Source organism: Mobula birostris, chromosome 4 (assembly GCF_030028105.1).
Source record: "Mobula birostris isolate sMobBir1 chromosome 4, sMobBir1.hap1, whole genome shotgun sequence".
Lineage (NCBI taxonomy): Eukaryota > Metazoa > Chordata > Chondrichthyes > Myliobatiformes > Myliobatidae > Mobula > Mobula birostris.
The window spans coordinates 59,237,289-59,260,598 of NC_092373.1; the positions used below are offsets into that span (position 1 = coordinate 59,237,289).

The following is a 23,310-nucleotide window of genomic DNA, read 5'->3' on the forward strand; positions in this document are numbered from 1 at the left end:
CATATGTCACTACTACAGGACATGACGACCCTGCCTTACACGAGTCCTGGGCTCAGTTGGCTCCGGCTGACAGTACCCAGTATGGGCCCCTATCCAGGGTTATGGATCCCACTGCCTTGTAGGTATCTTCCGGAGAAGAGAAGGCTAAGGAGTAAATCCTACACAAATCCGGAGTGGAGCCCCTAAGGCCGTTGGATGACGTATCACGTCACCTCCCGGCAGCTCCTGCAGCCAAGCTGATGCCAAATGTACTGCTTTGCATTCCTTTTGACCACATCCATGAGGCCGAGAGGGGGATTTTGATATCTGGGCAGCCCAGGATCTCTGCAGGGGATTTTGATATCTGGGCAGCCAACCAGAAAAGGATCCTTTTATTCCCACCCGCTGCCTTCTACTAATCAGCCAATGCTCTAATGATGTTAGTAACTTTGCTGTAATATGAAGGACTCTCAACTTGGTAAGCAGCCTCATGTGTGGCACCTTGTCAAAGGCCTTCTGAAAGTCCAAATATATAACATCTACTGCATCACCTTTATCTATCCTACTTATAATCCCCTCAAAGAATTCCAACAAGTTCATCAGGCAGGATTTCCCCTGAAGGGAACCATGCTGACTTTGTACTATCTTGTCCTGAGTCACCAAGTACTCCATCACCTCATCCTTAACAATTGACTCTAACATCTTCCCAGCCACTGAGGTCAGGCTAACTGGTCTATTATTTCCTTTCTTCTGCCTTCCTCCTTTCTTAAAGAGTGGAGTAACATTTGCAATTTTTCAGTCCTCTGGCACCATGTCAGAGTCCAATGATTTTTGAAAGATCGTTTCTAATGCCACCGTAATCTCTAAGTCTGCCTCTTTCAGAACCCTAGGGTGCAGTTCATCTGGTCTAGGTGACTTCTTTGCCTTTAGATCTTTCAGTTTTTTGAGCAACTTTTCTCTTGTAACAGTAACTGCACCCACTTCTCTTCCTTTACACAGTACAACATCAGGCATACTGCTAGTGTCTTCCACAGTGAAGACTGATGTAAAATACTCATTTAGTTTAGCAGCATCCCCTTGTCCTCCATTATTATTTCTCCAGCCTCGTTTTCCAGCAGTCCTATGTCCACTCTCATTTCTCTTTTATTTTTAACATACTTGAAAAACTTTTACTGTCCACTTTGATATTATTTGCTAGCTTGCTTTCATATTTCATCATATCATTTCTAAAGTTTTTTTAGTTGCTCTCTGTAAGTTTTTAAAAACTTCCCAATCTTCTATTTTCCCACTATTTTTTTCTTTGTTGTATGCCCTTTCTTTTGCTTTTACAATAGCTTTGACTTCCTTTGTCAGCCACAGGTGTGTCATTTTACCACTTGAGTATTTCTTCTTTCTTGGAATACACATGTCCTGCACCTTCCTCATTTTATCCCAGAAAAGCACACTGTTCTTGCTCTGCTGACATCCCTGACAGAAGCTCCTTCCAATTTATTTTGGCCAACTCCTCTCTCATACAACTGTAATTTCCCTTACTCCACTGAAATACTGCTACATCAGACTTTATTTTTTCCCTATCAAATTTCAAGTTGAACACAATCGTATTGTGATCACTGTTTCCTAAGGGTTCTTTTAACTTAAGCTCCCTAATCACCTCCAGCTCATTACATAACACCCAATCCAGTATAGCTGATCCCCTAGTAGGCTCAATGACAAACTGCTCTAAAAATCTATCTCTTAGCCATACAACAAACTCATTCTCTTGAGATCCATTACCAACCTAATTTTCCCAAGTGACCTGCATGTTAAAATATCCCATGACAACCATAACATTGCCCTTTTGACTCACCTTTTCTATTTCCTGTTGTAACCCGTGGTCCACCTCCCAGCCACTGTTGGGAGGCCTGTATATAACTACCATCAACGTCGTTTTACCTTTGCAATTTCTTAACTCAACCCACAAGGATTCAGCATCTTCCAATCCTATGCAACATCTTTCTACTGATTTGATGCTATTCTTTACCAGTAGAGCAACACCACCCCCTCAGCCTACTTTCCTATCCATCCAATAGGCTACTGGAGTGCTCTGCTCTGTCTGTTTCACTTTCTGCTGACGGTCACCCAGCTATTCGCCTCCTGCAACTTTGGGGTGACTACTCCCCTGTAACTCTGATCAATTATATCCTCACTCTTCTGTACAAGCTGAAGGTCATCCAGTTGCTGCTCCAGATCCCTAACACGATCTTCAAGGAGCTGCAGCCAGATGCACTTCACACAGGTGTAGTCCTCCTGGAGACTTTGGGTCTCCCAGTTCTCCACCAACCAGCACGAAGAGCACACCATAGCCATTTAAATGGTACAGTAAGAGAGGGGGAGAAAAAAAACAAAAAAGGAACCTTAAGAGATGCCTTACACAGAGTTGACGCCTCTTCTGAGCTGAAGCCTGGTTTGAGCCAAAGCCTGTCGCTTCTACTCTCCCCACTGGCCTACTCCTGACAATGGTCACTCTACTTATCCCTTCTGTACATTTATTTAGTCGCGCTAATAGGCTACATACAATGGACAAACACTCTCAAAGCTCCCTTTTTAAATAACCGCCGCCGACCTGCGAGAAATCCCTCTTGGTAGAGCTCTGTTGACGCCCCTGATAGGCCATGTACAATATATTTGTAACTAAACTATCACTCAAAGCGCCTAGCAGAATCAATTGTATGTTTATCAAGCGGTAATGTTAGATTATAGTGAAATATTTACATTGCAGGACTTCTGTCAAGTTGGAAACAGGGACAATAAATACTCATTCATTTTAACTTGTAGGAGTGCTCATGTGAGCTGTGCGCAAGTGAGATGCATAAACAATGAATACCACAAGATGAAATTAGTGAAGACCCATATACATTACAAACCATGGATTTCTACACCTTTCCCATTTTGAAGAAGTAATGTAGTTATTGACAGATTAAATACCCTGGTTACCTATTTTATGCTGCATTGTCTTGTCAGTTGATGAACAGCAGGAGGACAGAGTGAGGGAAGGAAGGAGGCTTTCTTTGTAGTTGCCTTCTAGCTTGTTGCGCCTGTACAGGTTTCTTGATTGCAAAACTCAAGTTAATAACCATCAACCAATGCTTCACCACCTCTCCCTTGCTGACCATTCCATCGTCATAGTCATAGTCATACTTTATTGATCCCGGGGGAAACTGATTTTCGTCACAGTTGCACCATAAATAATAAATAGTAATAAAACCATAAATGGTTAAATAGTAATATGTAAATTATTCCAGGAAATAAGTCCAGGACCAGCCTATTCCATCCTACATTGTAAAAACAAAGTCCAGTGCAAAAGAAAGATTCCATTACAAAGTTATAAATCAAAGCAACCTGGCTGCTGTCATTCTGATTTTTAAAGCTCAACTTTTTGGTGGAGGCCCCCAGCTATTCTTTAAAGAACTTTTTGATCTTCCTGCTTTCAGCTCAAAATATTGTCTACAGAATTTACAATCAAACAAAATTCAGCTCACTGGGGGGGATCGGAAAGAGACTGAGGCGTGCATGCAAAAATGGCAATAGGATATTCAAACAACAGGAATTCTGCAGATGCTGGAAGTTCAAGCAACACACATCAAAGTTGCTGGTGAAAGCAGCAGGCCAGGCAGCATCTGTAGGAAGAGGTGCAGTCGACGTTTCAGGCCGAGACCCTTCGTCAGGACTAACTGAAGGAAGAGTGAGTAAGGGATTTGAAAGTTGGAGGGGGAGGGGGAGATCCAAAATGATGGGAGAAGACAGGAGGGGGAGGGATAGAGCCAAGAGCTGGACAGGTGATAGGCAAAAGGGGATACGAGAGGATCATGGGACAGGAGGTCCTGGAAGAAAGACAAGGGGGGGGGGGGACCCAGAGGATTGGCAAGGGGTATATTCAGAGGGACAGAGGGAGAAAAAGGAGAGTGAGAGAAAGAATGTGTGCATAAAAATAAGTAACAGATGGGGTACGAGGGGGAGGTGGGGCCTTAGCAGAAGTTAGAGAATTCGATGTTCATGCCATCAGGTTGGAGGCTACCCAGATGGAATATAAGGTGTTATTCCTCCAACCTGAGTGTGAGCATAAAAATAAGTAACAGATGGGATACGAGGGGGAGGTGGGACCTTAGCGGAAGAGCATAAAAATAAGTAACAGATGGGGTACGAGGGGGAGGTGGGACCTTAGCGGAAGAGCATAAAAATAAGTAACAGATGGGGTACGAGGGGGAGGTGGGGCCTTAGCGGAAGGTGCTCCCAATGTGGCCTTTTATATATTGGCGAGACCCGACGCAGACTGGGAGACTGCTTTGCTGAACATCTATGCTCTGTCCGCCAGAGAAAGCAGGATCTCCCAGTGGCCACACATTTTAATTCCACATCCCATTCCCATTCTGACATGTCTATCCACAGCCTCCTCTACTGTAAAGATGAAGCAACACATTCTTTCTCTCACTCTCCTTTTTCTCCCTCTGTCCCTCTGAATATACCTCTTGCCCATCCTCTGGGTCCCCCCCCACTGTCTTTCTTCCCGGACCTCCTGTCCCATGATCCTCTCGTATCCCCTTTTGCCTATCACCTGTCCAGCTCTTGGCTCCATCCCTCCCCCTCCTGTCTTCTCCTATCATTTTGGATCTCCCCCTCCCCCTCCAACTTTCAAATCCCTTACTCACTCTTCCTTCAGTTAGTCCTGACGAAGGGTCTCGGCCTGAAACGTCGACTGCACCTCTTCCTACAGATGCTGCCTGGCCTGCTGCGTTCACAAGCAACTTTTATGTGTGTGTTAATAGGATATTCACTTCATTTGGATGGATGCTCTGGACATTGTCAGGGAACTCTCACCAGTTTGATGCCTTGAAAAGGGTTGCATGTGTGTGTTTTTTCATTGCATATGCCAAAAGGAGGTTTATCACTATCATCTTATATCCAACAAATGGGAGGTACACAATCCAACTTCAAGGGGCACATTGGTCTGCATATAATCTTTAAACAGGACATTTCTGGGTAAGACTAATACTTAGTGCTCTTGAGTACCTCATTTATAGTAGAGATGTTTTGGTTTGTGTTCCTACAATTAAAATGATGAACTTTTGTTGACAAAAGTCAACTTGTCAAAAGTCCTTTGTTGTAAATATTTCACTGGTAATCTGTGTTGAGACATCCCGTGGTTTCTGCTATGTGTTTTCAGAGACAGCTTGGTTACAACTATAGTATATGCATAGTGGTGTGATCACTTGAGTTAAGTATGATGTTCTCCTAAGGAATTGTCTATTGGTGAGTCCTCAGGAGGTTCTAGAATCTGATCCAGGATCCACATTTTCTGGTGCTGTGAGAGCAGGAGTTAAGTCGTGGCTGTGGTTGGTGTTTGGCTCATTTGGTAGTTCAGACTCTCCTTGTGCAGCTGCCGCTTGTTCTCTGTGGCACAGCGGATGTCACTCTCATCGAGTGCAGGTCCCTCTTGAATAGATTTCCTCCAGCTGTATCTACTGTAATAATACCTTTCTAGTTGTTAGCTGTAACGTTAGATTTCTTCAGCATTTTCTTTGCCCGTCAGGGGCTCACTGACCTTCTTTCAACTGGAGTATAGGATCAGTTTGAGGAGACATGAGTTAGGCAGCTGGATGACATGACCTATCCACACGAGTTGCTGTTGCTTTGTCATGGTGGGGATGCTGTTCATGCAGTGATGTAACTAACCATAAAGTAAAACTGATGATCTAAAGTGGTGGTCACCAACCTTTTTTAAGCCCAAGATCCCCTACCTCAACCTCAGTGAAAGGCAAGATCTACTTACTAAATCGTTTAGAGAAAAAACAGCTCAGATTGTACTTCCAATTTGAGGCCTTTTATTTGGGCGAATTGTATTTGAATTACACAAAATACTTTTTTCAAACTTTCAAATTAATTCAAACAAGAAAACACTGTAACTAGCATATCAAACAGGCCATAGCTGTCTTTCTTTAAGAATATTACAATACTTCACACCTTTAATTCTAAGTTTCATTATTTAATTTTATTTCAACACGAAAAATAAATGAATAAAAATTGACTGTTGCACTCAGTGTGATGACTGGGGTTGAATACTTTTTGCTAGTTCCCTGAAATTTGGCCCATAATTACAGACAGCCAGTCTGGGACAGTCTGTGAGGTGTGGGGTTGCCAAATGTCACATATTCCCCCCGCTAAGGTAGAGCGTTCCTATGAAACCGTTTGTGCCAAAATGCTTTACGCTGAAGAAGCAATTTATATGGAAAAAAATTTTGAGCATTCCCAGACCCAAAAAAATAACCTACCAAATCATACCAAATAACACATAAAACCTAAAATAACACTAACATATAGTAAAAGCAGGAATGATATGATAAATACACAGCCTACATAAAGTAGAAATAATGAAAATTAAGCCAAAGCCGATTCGTGGGGTAAAAAAATCGGCATGTACGCGGGTGCGCACACAGGTGCCCGCGCAAGACTTCATGGTCGTGGTAGTCTTTCTCGGGGTAAAAGCAAATGTCCCGGGATTTGACTGCTACTTTTGTCCCTTATTTGGGAGTGAGAAAGTTGGCAACCCTAGTGAGGTGTCTGTCAGTAAGTCAGCTCCTGTACTTAGATTTAATAATTTTCATCTGTGAAAATGCAATTTCACATAGATAAGTTGACCCAAAGTAGGCACTGACTTTTAGTGGTATAAATCCAATGCACACACTGCGCATTGCTCGGCCCCATCAGTAGTAATTGCCACCAGTTTATGAATGGGGATGTCATTTTCACGGACATATTTTTTAAACTCATTGTAAATATCCTCACCTCTCATTCTTTCCTTTAATTGCAAAAGAGTGAGAAAGTCCTCCTTTGTTGTAAAATCCTGGAAAGCCATTCTGACAAATACAACAAGCTGAGCTGTTTGCATTACATCCAGGGATTCATCGAACTGTAGTGAAAAGTATTCACGTCCTCTGACGGTGACTCTACCCTCCTTGTCACTGTTGCAGGGCCAAGCAGTATATTATATATTGCGGTTGTGATGCTGTTTTTGTTTTTAAAGTCATTAAAAACAGTCTCTGCAGTAATGGCCATTGCTTCCTTGAATAAATCGCCATCTGTAAAAGGCTTCTCGTGTTTAGCCAAAAGTTGACTTACACAAAATGATGCTTCAATAGCGGCATTATTTTGAGCAGCATGTTTTGTGGAAAACGATTGCTGGGCCTTCAACCCCGATTTCATCTCCTCAACTTTCCTGACATGAATTGTGCTCTTTGGGGAGTAGGTGTCTTTAAATTCCTGGTGGTTGGTGTTGTGGTGCCGCTCCAGATTCCCTCTTTTAGTCAGTGCTTGTGTTTGGTGGCACAACATACATACACACTTGTCTTTCACCAAGATAAATAGAAATTTCTCTTCTCATTCTGGATGGAATTTGCATGTTTTCGCCTTCTTTCGTGGAGCCTCCACTATGCTATCAGGATATCACGAGTGATTGCCGATTGTGTCGCCTCTGATCTGAGCCGACATTCACGTTCTGGGTGGCACCTAATTATTTAGCTAGTTTATTTTGGCTTTTTTTCTTAAAGATGTGTTGGGTGCATCCCGACTACCGCTGCACCCCTGCATGCTTGGCGGCCCGGAGCTTGGGGACACTGCCGTATATTGATGTTTGCGACAGTCTGTACTCTTACCTAATCTGATTGGTCACTTTGGTGCAGCACAGGCTACGCTGAAAATGCGGTGCATGGTGGGGGAACTACACACATGCGCACTGGGCAGAAAGAATGGAACTAAACTCCCGCAACCCGGAAACAATCTATCTTTACAAACAGCTTTTTAGTGAAAATATTGCTATATTACAATTATCCTAATTAGTATTACAGGTGTCCCCCGCTTTTCGAGCGTTCGCTTTATGAAACCTCACTGTTACGAAAGACCTACATTAGTAACCTGTTTTCGCTTTCAGAAGGTGTTTTCACTGTTACGAAGAAAGGCAGCGCGTGATAAAATATCAGCGCGCGGTAAAAGGCAGCGCGCACCCCGAGCAGCCGCTCTCCCCTGGATTCGGATGGCATTGCTTAAACACGTTGTATTGAGCAGCCGTTAGCAAGATGAGTTCTAAGGTGTCGGAAAAACCTGAAAGAGCTCGTAAGGGTGTTACACTTAGCGTAAAACTAGACATAATTAAGCGTTTCGATCGTGGTGAACGAAGCAAGGAGTGAGTTTGGCTTGTGGAAGCTGACGAAGATGATGTTGAAGAGGTTTTGGCATCTCATGACTAAGAACTGATAGATGAAGAGCTGATGCAATTGCAAGAGGAAAGGATAACAGTCGAAACCGAATGCAGTAGCGAAAGTGAAGTCGTTCAGGGACTGAACGTGAAACAACTGCGTGAGATTTTGGCTGCAATGATAAAGTATGACTTTAATTTTGAAAGGGCACGTAGGTTTAGGGGATATTTGCAAGATAGGTTGAGTCCTTACCAAGAACTGTGTGATATAAAAACGCTCGAGGCTCAGCAGTCAAGCAAGCCTTCCACATCAGCCACAGCAGATGACGAACCTCGACCTTCGACATTGAGGCGGGCAGTCATAGGAGAAGATGAGCTGCCTGCCCTGATCGACGATGAGATGACACCCCCGTGTCCCACCACCCCAACCCCCGGGCCCCGGACAGATACTGTACCGATTTGCAGAGAATGCAGCAGTAGCCGGGAGGCACACAGCACATTTTTAAGAAAAAAGCTGAAATAAGCATGCTAATTAATTAGGTGCCGCCTAGCACGTAATTGTCGGCCCAGATCAGTGCCGATGCAATTGGCAATCGCCTCTGATCTGCGCTGACATTTACGTGCCAGGCAGCACCTAATTAATTAGCATGCTTATTTCAGCTTTTTTCTTAAAGGTGTGCTGTGAGCCTCCCGGCTACCCCTGCGTACTTCGCGGCAATGTATCAGTTGGCGGCCTGGAGGGTGGGGGCCACTGCACCACCCCAACCTGCGACGACTCAGTCTAACACACCATCATCAGTGTGCTCAATGTCTTCCCAATTCCCGTAAGTGATACTACACTGTACATACATTATTTCTACTTTATAGAGGCTGTGTATTTTTACGTGTTATTTGGTAGATTTGGCAGCTTCATAGTTTAAAGGATACTGGAGAGCGCGTTTATGCCAACAGCGCTTGCATGAGATTTTCACTACGGAGAATCTGTGCAGGCAATCGTTGTAGGGAAGTATTTCTACTTTATATAGGCTGTGTATTTATCATATTCCTGCTTTTACTATATGTTACTGTTATTTTAGGTTTTATGTGTTATTTGGCATGATTTGGTAGGTTACTTTTGGGTCTGCGAACGCTCACAGAATTTTCCCATATAAATAAATGGTAATTGCTTCTTCACTTTATGACATTTCGGCTTATGAACCGTTTCATAGGAACGCTCTACCTTCAGATGGCGGGGGAAACCTGTACTTACTTTTATAATGCTCACATTACAACAGTATTTGTGTATTTATTTTTAATTTTTCTTCGGGATCTACTGGGGAAGTCTCAAAGATTGACCAGTCAATTGCGATCGACGGGTTGGCGACCCCTACATGGTGACTTGTAATTGTTTGGGTGGGTGGGAATGAGAAGAAGGGGCACAATCAATTGCTTTGGAATATCCAAATAGAAACTTACTGTGAAATGGGACCTACGTCATTTTGAGATGAAGAGAAAGTAATTAACTGAGACAGAGAAGAGGTGTCAGAAGTAGGCCAAGTAAATCAGAACTTATCACACTGATACCAACTCAGCCAAGTTTGTTTATGCAGCTTGTGCATTTAAATTTGGCAGTCGCTGTGCTGATGCTCAACAAAGGCACAGTCCACATAGTCTCTCAAACTTGATGTCTGACAATGACAGAAATAATTACTGCAGGGGTTTTACACTTTTATAGCCAGTTGTTTCCGGTTTTAGCTTCACATAATTGAAACTTTGCAGCTCTTGCTGTATATAGGTCAGTATTTCCAGCAATAGAATCTCTGTTGCAATTGAAAATCCATAGAGAATTTTAAACATCAGTAGTTATTGTTGCTCAGATAATATTTTGATGGAAGGAAGAATACCGCCCTATGGAGAGCAACAGGAAGGCAACAAACAGTTCTGGACAGTTAATCAACAAGGCTTAGATGGGACTGAAATAAAAGAAAATAAAGGAAATACTTGGCATTTCAGGAAACCTCAGGAGGAGCAGAATTAGAGCTAGTTATTCAGGTTAGTAATATTTCAATAGAACTGTAAACAAAGCATGCTAAATTAAAATTAAAACAATTCCAAAAGTTGGGTACAATGAGATAATCTGGCTTGGAAGCACAGAATTCCTGCAATAAAATGAATCTCAGGACAGTGGTAGGTTGCCATCTAACCCAGGGGTTCATGGGTTTGCACCTCTGGTGGACTGTGTTCTCTCCAGGGTGCAAGGCTGGGCAGGAAAATTTGAAGAACTGGCTGTTGCCCATGCGGTGGGTTCTCCACCTCCACGTCATTGATGTAGCCCAAGAAAAGGGCATGCTCTGATAAAGTCTGGCACCAGTGTCGTCGCAGAAGTTGCCAGAGTGAAGTTGTAAACAACGTCAAACTGCCTTAGGGACCCTGGCTCTGGATTTCTTCCTCGAGGTTTACTCCTGAAGCCTCTCCCATGGGTGGGTATGGCCGCAAGGCAGTGGAGGTTTAAAATCGGTTTAAAATGCCGTCCAAGGCTGATGAGCCCCACCTTCCTGAAGCGACTGGTTCTGAGGCACCAGTGGTCCGCCTTTGCCCCTCTTCTTGTCAATAGAAACAGTTCTGCCGGCCTAGTAGTTAGCCATATATGAAGACCAAGAGTTGGACTTGGTTGTCAGAGGCTGTTAGAGTCAAATGCCATTTGGAGCACTTTATAGGTTGTGGGAGCTTATCCCCACTACCATCCCATTTATGACAATCTTAAGAACCCTAAGGATAGTATATGATGATATATGCATTTTGATAATAAGCTTACTCTGAACTGTGAACTTTAAATTAGTCATTGTGGTAACTAACAGAGAAGCACAAAAGGAGGAATTCTGTGTTTACTAATCACATAAGGTAAACTGGCTCCTGAAGGGAGAACCAAACTCTGAAATTGATAAAGTTTAACAAAATCCCCAGTAAGCTAAGAACTTAAATGCTATTAGAGTATCACAACCACATGAGACTGATTTATTAGAAACTTGTTTGGTGACTTTGAACACTAATTAATGGTGAACCCTGTATCCATCAGGAGAAACTTCCCTTTTATTGATCGAGGATAGATTCTGATTGAGATTACAGTGAAAGAATACCGTTATCAAATATTGAAGCTAGATCATATGTTTTAACTGGAAACCAAACAAAAAAAATCTGCAGAAACAAGAACTCTGAAAGGAAAAACAATTGTTAGAAGTACTCAACAGGTCAGTCAGTGGAAAAAGAAACAGAAGTAATAATGCATTTCAAAGAAAGGTGAGAGAGAAATATAACTTTACATTGTAGAGAGGATGAAAGGAGGATGGATGGGACAAAGGGAATATTTCTGCAGTGAAATGTATACTTTTAATATTCAATATTTTTGTTAGCACTGTTTTTATTCATGGATGTAGACTTTCAATTATCGCTAGCCTAGGTCATCTATAACTCAATACATGTACTGGCGAAGCAAAATAGCAATGCCCCAATAAAATGCATCACTCTGAGTTCTGGACAGCACTAAGTGGCAAAATAATACTGAGTTGAGAGATTCCTGGTGCTAAAGCCCTTGCTCGGTGGATGTATAAAAGTAACAGGTCTATTTTTAAAGTGTTTGTAGTATTCTAAAGAGAATTTGTTCATTTTGAAGTATAGCTACAATAGATATTTAAATAGTCATATTAAAAATGAGGTATGCTATTACTGTATTAGTCTGCTTTGCAGTTACAGTGACCTCAAATTTATTTTCTCATTCCAAATCCAACAGTGAATAATTAGCAGTCTAAGTGTTGAGTAACTACGTTTTTGTGAAGCAGTGCTCCTTGTACATGCTTGAGCATAGGTCATAACACACATTGTATAATACATTGATATGATGTTTTAACCTCCTGTCAGTTTAAAAGTCCATGACTAAAAAGCAAAGGTAAGCATTCCCTAACACTTTTATCTCATCTGTTTGGGTTTCAATATAGATTCCTTCTATGTGAAATTTCCATTATGTAACAGGAAGTATTTCTGAGGATTAGTAATCAAAATCCAAAGTCACTGGACTTCATTCGCATTCCTCAAGCACTAGATGAAGTTGGAGCAAGAAGGACTTCTCTTCAAAAGTAAGAGTTAGCTCTCACTTCTTCTTCGTTTTGTTTAATCAATGTTGTTCTACTTGGGTTTCAGCCACATCACCAATTAATTTGTCTTTTTTTTTTGTTGCAATGTATTGAGAATGACTTTAGGTAAGTTAATAGGATGGGATATTTTTGAACAAATGTTTGAATGATTTGGGCTTCATCATTTAGTCTGTTGTGTCACTTTTTGCTTGCCCCCTTCTCATTACAACTACCAGGGAGGAGGAACAGGAGTCTGAAAAACATAGGAACAGCTTCTTCCTCTCCGCCATCAGATTTCTGAACAGGCCAAAAACGTTAACTCATTATTCCTTTTTTATGCACTACTTATGTTAATTTTGTTATTTATAGATTTTTATGTTTTTGCACCATACTTCTGCTGCAAAACAACACAATTCACGTCATATGTCAGTGATAATGATTCTGATTCTGAATTTTGGTGTTAAATGAAATCTCCCTTTCTGAAGTTCCACTACTGTGCAAGAGTTTATATATTATTGCTCTAGGTATGAGATTTTGTAATGCTGTTGCTTTAGGTCATTATGTAAGAAATAAGAATCAGCATCAGGTTCATTATCACTGGCATGTGTTGTGAAATTTATTAACGTAGCACAGCAGTTCAATGCAATACGTAATATAGAAGAAAAATAAATAAATAAAGTAATTACAGTATACATATATTGAAAAGATTAAATATAGTGCAAAAACAAATATTATAAAATAAAAAAGTGAGGTAGTGTTCAAGGGTTCAATGTCCATTCAGGAATCGGATAGTAGTGGGAAGAAGCTGTTTCTGAATCGCTGAGTGTGTGTCTTCAGGCTTCTGAACCTCCTACCTGCTGGAGGTCCTTAATAATGGACGCTGCCTTTCTGAGACACTGCTCCCTGAAAATATCCTGGATACTTTGTAGGCTAGTACCCAAGACGGAGCCGACTAAATTTGCAACCCTCTGCAGCTTATTTGGGTCCTGTGCAGTAGCACCCCCCCCACCCACCCCCAATACCAGACAGTGATGCAGCCTGTCAGAATGCTCTCTACGATGCATCTATAGAAGTTTTTGACTGTATTTGTTGACATAACAAATCTCTTCAAACCCCTAATGAAGTATAGTTGCTGTCTTGCCTTCTTTATAACTGCATCGATATGCTGGGACCAGGTTAGATCCTCAGAGATCTTGATACCCAGGAACTTGAAACTGCTCACTCTCTCCACTTCTGATCCCTCTATGAGGATTGGTATGTGTTCCTTCATCTACCCTTCCTGAAGTCCACAATCAGCCCATTTGTCTTACTGACATTGAGTGCCAGGTTGTTGCTGTGGCACCACTCCACTAGTTGGCATGTCTCACTCCTGTACACCCTCTCGTCACCACCTGAGATTCTACCAACAATGGCTGTATCATCAGTAAATTTATAGATGGGCTTTGAGCATGGCATATCAGGTGTTTAGTAGATTTACTTGTAATAAAATGTTAATCTGTTGGTTTCCATTGCAAGTACAGTACTTATTTTTCACCTTGTGAGATACTATCGCTAGGAGAATAAGTACAGGGAATGCAGTGGTAGCAAGCTCTTTGAAGAGGGAGGGAAGAAGAGGGCTAGCGTCTCACTAAGGGATACAGAAAACAATTGTCCAATGTGAACCTCGTTTGACGAACAATGTGAGAGAACATCTGTGCTTATTGAAAATTTTACCTGTGTAGCCATGGTACCACTTTAGAATGGGGCAAGGGCCAAATAATCAGTGATTGTCAAACAAACTGTGGCAATATGGTGGGTTTCTTCCAGACTGAGACCAGAAGTTTTGCTGTACTTCCACTGTTTCTTGCGTTATATTGCTTAAAGTAAGCCACCATTGTGTTCCAATATAAGGACCTGGCTACATTTTATTCTCAGTCAACAGTGTAGAGGGACCAAATGTATGCGAGAACATTGTGGGAAGCCAGAGAAAGATATTTCTGGGGTTCTGGCTGAGATGTTTTTATCACTGAAGATTGGCTAGTGTTGTGCCCTTATTTATGAAAGGCTGCAAAGGCAAGCCAGGAAACTATGAGCTAGTGAGCTGAATTTCAGTATGGAAAAGTTACTGGAAGGGTTCTGAGAGATTCTGCATTTTGAATGACAACAACTGGTTGGGGATAATCAGCAAGGCTTTGTATGTGGGAAATTGTATTTCACAAATTGGACTTGAGTTTTTGAAGAGGTGTCAAGTGGATTGTAGGGTGATAGATGTTTATGCGGAACTCAGTAAGGACTTTAATAAGGTCCCGCATCCTCAGCTGGTCTGGAAAGTTAGATCACATGGGATCCAGGGTGAGAATACAAAATTTAATTTCAGACTAGATAATTGGATGCAAAATTGGTTTGGTGTTAGGAGGCAGAAGGTATTAATGGAGGGCTATCCTTTACACTGGAGTCCTGTGACTACAGTGTGCCACAGGAATCAGTGCTGGGTTCATTGTTATTTGTCAATGATATTAATGATTAGAATGAAAATGTTGTTGACATTGTTAATAAGTTTGAGCGTGATGCCAAAATTGGAGGTATATAGCTAACAGTAGAAAGATTATTTTATGTTTACAACAAGATACCGGTGGAGTCATAGAGCAATATAGCACAGAGCCAGGCCCTTTAGCTTGGTGAGTGTGATAGAACAGTGGGACTTCAGGATACAAGTACAGTGTCCCACAGAAATATCAGCATAGGTAGGCAGAGTACTGAAGAAGGTACTTGACTAGATGGGAAACGTGACACATGCATATGGTGGAGTAGATGATCCATGTGAAATCTGATTGACAATATAAGTAATGTGCTGAATTGAGCCAAGGTCAATCCTGCAGCTGGTAAAATGTCAAACAACAGAAAATTTGCAGATGCTGGAAATCTGAGCAACACACATAAAATGTTGGAGGAACTCAGCAGACCAAGCAGCATCTATGGAAAAATGTGCAGTCGATGTTTCAGCCCTGAAATGCCGATTGTACTTTTGTTTTTCCATAGATGCTGCTTGGCCTGCTGAGTTCCTCCAGCATTTTGTGTGTGTTGCTGGTAAAATGTGGTACTTCAAGGAGTGTCTCGTAGCTTTGACAGCCCACAGGGACATGAAATATGAGGTTAGACATCAAGTTGTGGGCTGACTTTTGAAACTTAATGGATTAGCAATGGAGCTTGTGGATTCATTTTGCTATCATCATTAAAATGATCAGAGGACTGTGATTTGAATTCCTGATGCATTATATAGAATGAACATGAGCTCAGCACACATGGTGATTCATTACTTTTTTTTGACTGTTACTGACAAGCTCCTTACATTACGTCTCTTCCACCCATGCAGGCACAGACAGCCCTATAACCCAAGGATGGGCTGTCTCCATCTTCCAGTGGACTCATGGGCTTACAGACATTGGGCCTTTAACTTCCCCAGTGGACTTACAGACTCACAGATCCTGGGTTTGGTTGTCAGGTTTTGGCTTCCAGACTCCTGGTTAATCTCTGTCCTCTGATCTCATTATCAACTGCAGGACTTGCTGATGAGGATGAATCAGGACCCTGAAATCCAGGCCACAGTGCTATTGTCATAGAAAATTGTCTAATCTACAATGAATTGCAAATGAAATGTGGACCTCAATCTAGATCAAATTTTATTTTTTTTCCTGTCCCGATGAAGGGTCTCGGCTCAAAACGTCAACTGTTTACTCTTTCTCATAGATGCTGCCTGGCTTGCTGAGTTCTTCCTGCATGTTGTTTGTGTTGTAATTTCATTTTGTTGGTTTTGTTGTTGCATCTAGAAACCAACTGCCTTTTGAATTCAGAGTAACAACAATGTTTCAATTGACACAAACATGCTGAAAGGTTACTGCCTTGAAAGGCTTAATTCTCTTAGATGCTACTGTGGTAAACCATATATATGTTGTAACTGGGTTAACTGTCTGGACATGCCCCTCTGCTGACTGCCCCTGTGGCTCCTCCCACAAATCCTGAATAAAGGTGATTTCGCCTTGCCCCTCCCCCTCAGTCCAGGGGCAGACACTCAGCATGGAAGTCGTATTGTACAGCGAATAAAAGCCTTTCAGTATTTATCCAACTTCAGTCTTTTGGAGTTATTGAAGGTGCTTCAGCTACTTAACCTGCTAAGTATTTCCAGGATTTTCGGTTTTCATCTCAGGTTTCTATCATCTGCAATATTTTTTTTGCAATGGGATGTGACTGCTATGCCACTAGATTTTAACCTGAACTGTGGTGGTGGCTTGAACTATGTCTTCAATGATATGTAAACAACTTTCAACTCCACTCTCAGAATTTATTGATCAAATTACCTTTAATAATTTATTTTTGTACTTCCCTTACTTTGGATTAAAGTAAGGAAATGATAAATTTTAATAATATGGAGTAAAGGATGATTAAATATAGCAGTAAGTAACCCTGTACTTTCCAAGATTGTGACCGAAGAAACTAATAATGTGGATAAACGGAGGTGAACATTTTTTTCACCTCCCATTATCAACTTTCTTAGTTGATTAAAATATGCCTCTGCTCTTTACGTAAATGTCAGAATGTTTTAACGTGTTCTCACTTATTTCCTTGCTAGGTTTCTCTTCCTACTGACAAATGGCAAGAAGAAAGTTTTCTAGTTTGGAAATATTGCTCATTGTTTTATTCATTTTGGTGGTTATTGTGGCCATTGCTTTAATTGTACTCTTAGCCACTGAAACACAACGTGACAATACTCATGAAGGTAAAAATACAACAATGCATATTTTCTATTTTTAATCATTTAGTTTTATCAATTAATACCTTATAATAAAACAGCTATACAATCAGAATAGTTTGTCTAAACTTTAAAGGAAGGGTGAATTTTTGTGAGTACTATTCAAAGATGGATTTTAAAATACATGAATAGGTTTACTTTTATATATTGTCAGGCATAATTTTACAACATCTATACTTTAATTCTAGTTGAAAAGCTAATTTACTTTTGATATGAGGAAATAAGATTAGGATTTCAATCTTGATGAGATTTGTTTGCCAACTCTTTAATTATTGTCAGTTAATCCTGTTTAAAAACTATGACTGTCTCTTATGTTAAACATTTTAAGATTCATTGCCTTTGCTGATTTTCACATTGCTCAATCTTTGTACTTTCACAGGATGCACAAACAACACATGCAACACGACTTTCATCGCTTATTGTCCATACTCCACTCAAGATAGTGATAGAATAAACTGCTTTTCAGAAGATGGAGCTTCAAAGGTTGGTTTAAATTGTGAAATTGTTGTCCACAAGGATGTCATTTGATATTGTGCAAGGCACTAAATTAGTAATGTACCCTTTAAAATTGCAGGCCCTAACAATTATTGTTAGATCTTGATGGATCTAACCAGAAATGATTCACTGATGTTGGAAGTGAATATTTATATCTAGACATGCTTGAGGTCAATGTTTCCTTTCTTTAATGTACATTAATGCCACGTTATCTAAAAGGCAATGTATAACATTTTATTATACAGGTTCAAGTAAGATATTTGAAATCTATTTTCATTGCAGATAGCTAATCTTTCAATTTATATCCAGATCTGACAGTAATATTTCTCCTGGTTCTGATTCATAAATAAATGAATATCTAATGGAGTTACATATTCACTGAAGAATGGCTGTTTGAAAGCTTACAAGTTCCTTTTATGTCAGTAGCAGTTGATGATGGGAGCAGGTGAAATTGATGGTGCTTGGAATACTAGTGACCTTGTTGTAGATTTCAGTATGATTTTCCTTTGTCAACTGATAACAATGAAGATATTTATATGAAATTAGAGTAAAGATACAACATTGTATTTTTTCCAAATTGTGCACAAATTCTTGGAATTAATATGGAAATGTAGTGATAGATGAGGGATGGCATTATGGTAAGAAATTACTTTGCTAGGTGGGGTTGACAGTAGTGATGTTCACACAGCATGGCTCAATGTTGACAGTGGTAAGGATTAACAGTGGTTGGTGAGAAATTGTAGAGCATTGTGAGAAACGACAAGGTTTTTTGAATTTTGACAGAGGTTTTAAGAAGTGATGGTGCTTGATGAAATGTCAGGCCAAGGCTCAGAATATGAAATAAAATATATTATCATTCTACTCAATTTCCGCCATCTTTAACAGGACCCTACCACCAAGCACATTTTACCTACCCCCACCCACCTTCCACTTTCTGCAGGGATCACTCTCAGTTCATTCCTTGTCCGTTCATCCCTCCCTACTGACTCTGCGCTTCAGAAAGACTCGCAGCACAACAGTAGAAACAGCAGGCAGTTTCAAACTCCTGGGAGTGCTCATCATGGTCCCAGAGCACATTTTACACAGCCAAGAAAGCTTGCCCGCACCTCTGCTTTCTGAGGACGCTGAAGAGAGCAGGACTTTGCACATCCATACTCATGTCATTCTGCAGATGCGCAGTAAGGAGTATTCTAACCTGCTGCATCACTGCTTGGTGTGGAAAGTGCACTGCAGAGACTGGAAAGCTCTACAACAGGTTGTCAAAACTGCCTAATGAGTCACTGGCACCAGCCTGCCTGCCATCGAGAACATATAGTATATACAAAAAGGTGCCAGAAAAGGGCCAGTAATATCATGAAGGATCCCACACACACTGGTCATAGACTGTTTGTCCCATGCCCATCAGGTAGGAGGCTACGTTGCATCCACGCCAGGACCACCAGACTCAAAGACATTTACTTTCCCCAAGCAGTAAGACAGATCAACACTTCCACACCTTAACTCCACATTATTTCCTATCAGTCACCATAAGTACAGCCTACTGCCACGTCATGGGCATACAATCAGTCTATGTATATAAGCTATCTTATGTATTTACATTTATTGTATATTTTGTTATTGTTGTTGTTATTATTATTGTGTTATTTTTAAACATTTTTTGTGATGCATCAAATCCTAAGTAACAATTATTTCATTCTCCTTATGCTTGTGTATAGGAAATGACATTAAACAATCTTGAATCTTGATTTCCCACGTGGTACTTATCTCTGCAAGCAGAAGGAGTGTTTTACTTGCCCATTCACTTCCTTCCCCACCTCCACAGAGGGCCCCAAACAGTCCTTCCAGGTGAGGCAGCATTTCACCTGTTAGTCTGATTGGGGGACTGCTTTGTTGAGCACTTTTGCTCCAATGACAACAGGAAGGAGTTTGTGGTTACCAACTAATTAAAAGCCAACCCCCATTCCCTTTCCGGCACGTACAGGTAGATCCACAGCCTTCTCTACTGCCATGACGAGACCACACTCAAGTTGGAGGAGCAACACCTCATATTCTGTTTGGATAGTCTCTAATTTCTAAAATTTCTGGTAATTTCTCCGTCCTTTCCATTCTCTCTTCTTCCATTCTCCATTCTGGCTCCCGTCCTACTTCTTCCCTTCTCCTAACCTGCCTATCACCTTTCTCTGCTGTCACCCCTTCTTCCTTTTCTCCCATGGTCCACTCTCCTCTCCTATTAGATTATTCTGGATTCTTCCTCCTTTCTTTCCAGTCCTGTGATGAAAGGGTCTCAGCCTGAAATGTTGACTCTTTTCCTATCTATACAGGAGATGCTGCTTGACCTGCTGAGTTCCTCTAGCACTTTGTGTGTGTTACTCTAGATTTCCAGTATCTGAAGATCTCTCATGTTTATAATATATTATATCATTGAAACACTTAATAAAGGTAAATAAGAGCCCTAAATGGAATGGATTTTAATATTTCTTCTGATCTTATTGCTCCATTGTATTTTTAACAAAATATTTAGACTATCTACTTTGCTAATCAGATGTACTGTTTGACAACTTCCATATTTAGCATACTTGTGTAATTCCCAATAACTATTTTTATGAACCAGTTAACAATATAAAAATACTGTATACTGAAAGAAATAATTACAATTATATACATTGTTCAATTTCATTGAGTCACAGAATAATAACAAATAGAAAAAACTCAGCTTATCACTTCAGAGCTACATTAAAGTTCCTCAAGTAGTTGTCCAGCTGTTTTTCAAAAGTATTGAGGGATTCTACCTTTACCTTTTCAAGATGTGACACATACCATACCTTGGTGAGGGAAAAAAAATTGCCAGCTCCTCTTCAATCTTACTACCAATTAATTTAAGTATTGGCCTTCCTGGGTAAGAAAAGGAGGTCCTTCCTGTTCATTCGGTCCAGTCCTCTCAGTTTATTTATGCTTTAGTTAAATCTCTCTCTCCTCCAGTTTCTCCATGACAAGGAAAACATCCCCCTTCTAGCGTTTCAAAACTGGGTTTTTCCACCACTAGCAACAGTTGCTTTAAGCCCCTCTTATTTATTTCCTGTAAAGAGATTTGACCTTTTTGCATTACTTTAGCTGTAGCCCAACTGATGTATCCAACAGTTAACAAATAGCCTTCCTTCTCTTACATTTTATAGCTTGCTACCCATAAGGTTTCAATAGTAATGCACCTCTGGAGCTAGCATTTTTTTGTATCATACAATTTATCATTGCTGTGATTGTCATTCTTAAATGCATTTCCTCATGCTTCTTTGGTCTGAATTCTGTTTTTTTAACTACTTTCCACACCTGACCAGGTCTGCCTCTAACTTCCTGCCCCCTTCGGCTTTCATTCTCATCATCCTGAATTTTGAATTGTACAGAAACAGGCCATTTGGCCGAACTTGTATACATGGGAAAGGGCAGTTTTAATGGGACAAATAAAGGAACAACAGATATATCTGCAACTTATAGGAATAAAATAATCAATCTCTGCTATCCAAGATACATGGAATCAGTAATTAAGATCTGATATTGTTGACCCAATGCTGTAATCCAAGGATACATTTCTCTTACTTGTGTTTTCATTAAACTTCATTTTGAAATTTTAAGAAGAACTACAATTGTAACAAATCCGCAATAATAACAGAAAATACTGGAAATACTCTGTGGTATAGGCAGCATCTGTGGAAAGAGAAATCGTGTCAATAGTTCAGGAATGATTTCCTTCGTCAAAACTGGCTCTGATGAAGGATCTTGGATTTGAAAATTTAATGTATTTTCCTCTTTCCTTGGACATTGAATGTTTCCAATATTGCATTTTATGAGCAAAATATAACTGCTTTTATACCTTCTTGATATTGCAATTTTACAATCCTTTTATCATTAGAAAACTTTACCCAGTATAGATGATGATGCAGTCAGGGTTATATATTGCATATTTTGATCATAAAACAATAAGTGTATGTTGAGTAAAAGCTCCATAAATATTTGTACAATGTTTAAGTAATTGGCTGCTTCTGCACCTTATACCTATGCTGAAGTCTAGATAACATTAACGTAAGGGTAACTAATGACCTCAAGTGCAGGATTCATAGAGACTTTGGCAACTCAAAACTAAAGTTAGATCACAGAAATGAACCAGCAAAACTAATAGAATCCTGATGAACTGCAATCACTCATGGTACTTGGAACTTGGTCTGAGTTTCACCAGAAAAGGAACCACAGAAACGAAGCAAAGTGCGGTTGGCATATTCCCTGAAATATACCCTGGAGCACGTAGGAATGCAAGACGCTGAAAGTAATATGCTAATTAAATTATCCCAAATTGAATAAAAGTGATGAATACAGAGAGTAACAATCTCCATGATACCTGCAAAACAAAATTAAAAAAACAGAGCAAGTCCAAAGACAAACAACTAGACATAAAATGTAAACAAACCAAGGAACACTGTATACCCACAATGTGACACTGAGAAAATATAGTCCATAAAATAACTGACAAAAAAATGAAATGGATTTAATTAGAAACCAGATAACTGGTCAATATAATTAGGACTCTTCCAGTATGGAGAGGATGTGACAACAACAAAAGGATACATTGGGGAAAATGAGGTTAACATTTCTGAATAGTGTAAAACTGCCTATTTCAAGCTGATACTTTGGTGTCAGATTGAATGAAGATTCTTGATTATTATTTCAGCTTTCTTGAGACTGAAAAGAACAGCTTCACTGCTGCACACACATTGTGATAGAAGTACAGTCTTGGTAGCTTGGCCTCTTGAAATTGAAGAAATGTCACTAAATATTAGGACAATATGACAAGAATAAATTTTAATTGAAATAAAAATTGTAACAGCGACTATATTGGACCAGACAAGAAGTGCATCATTGTGCAAACTGCTGTTTTCTTTTAATCTGTACTGTTATTTGGTCAAAGATCTTTAATGCTTTTTTAAAGATTGAGCTCAATAGCTTCCCTACTGCCCTGAGACTGCTTTGTGTTCTGAGGTGACAATGAAACTATCAACACATAGCAGAGAGCAGCCAGATGACTGTGCTGACTGTCAGCATTAGTTCTTCAGTATCATTTCTGTGATTAAGCTACCTCACACTTTTAGCAGTTTTAATGGTTGGAGAACATAGATTCAATATGCAGAACTATTTTTCGTAGCAGCTGTGTTCCATGCCTCATTATCCTATTCATTTTCTAGATTCATCCATTAAGAAATTAAATTAGTGAGGTATGAAGCTTTCCATGCAAGTGTAAAAATTGTTTTTTGTTCAGTAAGGCAAGCAAAAGCAGGTCAGGATGACCTAACTTCAACTCAAACATGGGATAAATCAAATATTATGATTTAACCTGCAGCAAACTACAAAATTATATTTACCGAAATTTCAAATGAACCCGACAAAGCTGATGAGAATGATATAAACTGATTATTGTAATAATGATTGTATCTGACTGCCTAGCTAAATAATTGTGTCAAGATAATTACGGCATGCTTGTAGCTGGTGTAAATAAAAGCAACGTTTTTTCTCATTCATGGAATGTGGGGTCACTGAAAATGCCATCACACATTGTCCTTTTTTTTTCCCCTTGAGTTGAGATGCTTGATGAAAGTGGGACTGGAATTACATGTAGGCTAAATTGGACAAAGATGACAGATATCTTTCTTGAAGGTCGTCAATGAACCAGATAGCAT

The 23,310-nt window shown here is 40.2% G+C and overlaps 1 protein-coding gene across 8 annotated transcripts in view; it reads left to right on the forward strand.

Annotated features, from left to right (window-relative positions):
* The window catches only part of si (sucrase-isomaltase), a 202,242-nt gene that overhangs the window by 9,615 nt on the left and 169,317 nt on the right, over window positions 1-23,310 (forward strand). For 6 of the 8 annotated variants that reach the window (XM_072255413.1, XM_072255408.1, XM_072255409.1 and 3 more), the window contains exons 2-4: window positions 12,175-12,312; window positions 16,916-17,062; window positions 17,475-17,578. In XM_072255413.1, coding sequence (XP_072111514.1) covers window positions 16,936-17,062; window positions 17,475-17,578 — 231 coding nt within the window. In that variant the 5' untranslated portion in view covers window positions 12,175-12,312; window positions 16,916-16,935. The remainder of the gene's footprint in view (window positions 1-12,174; window positions 12,313-16,915; window positions 17,063-17,474; window positions 17,579-23,310) is intronic. The other 2 variants (XM_072255415.1, XM_072255414.1) reach the window with 1 other exon arrangement.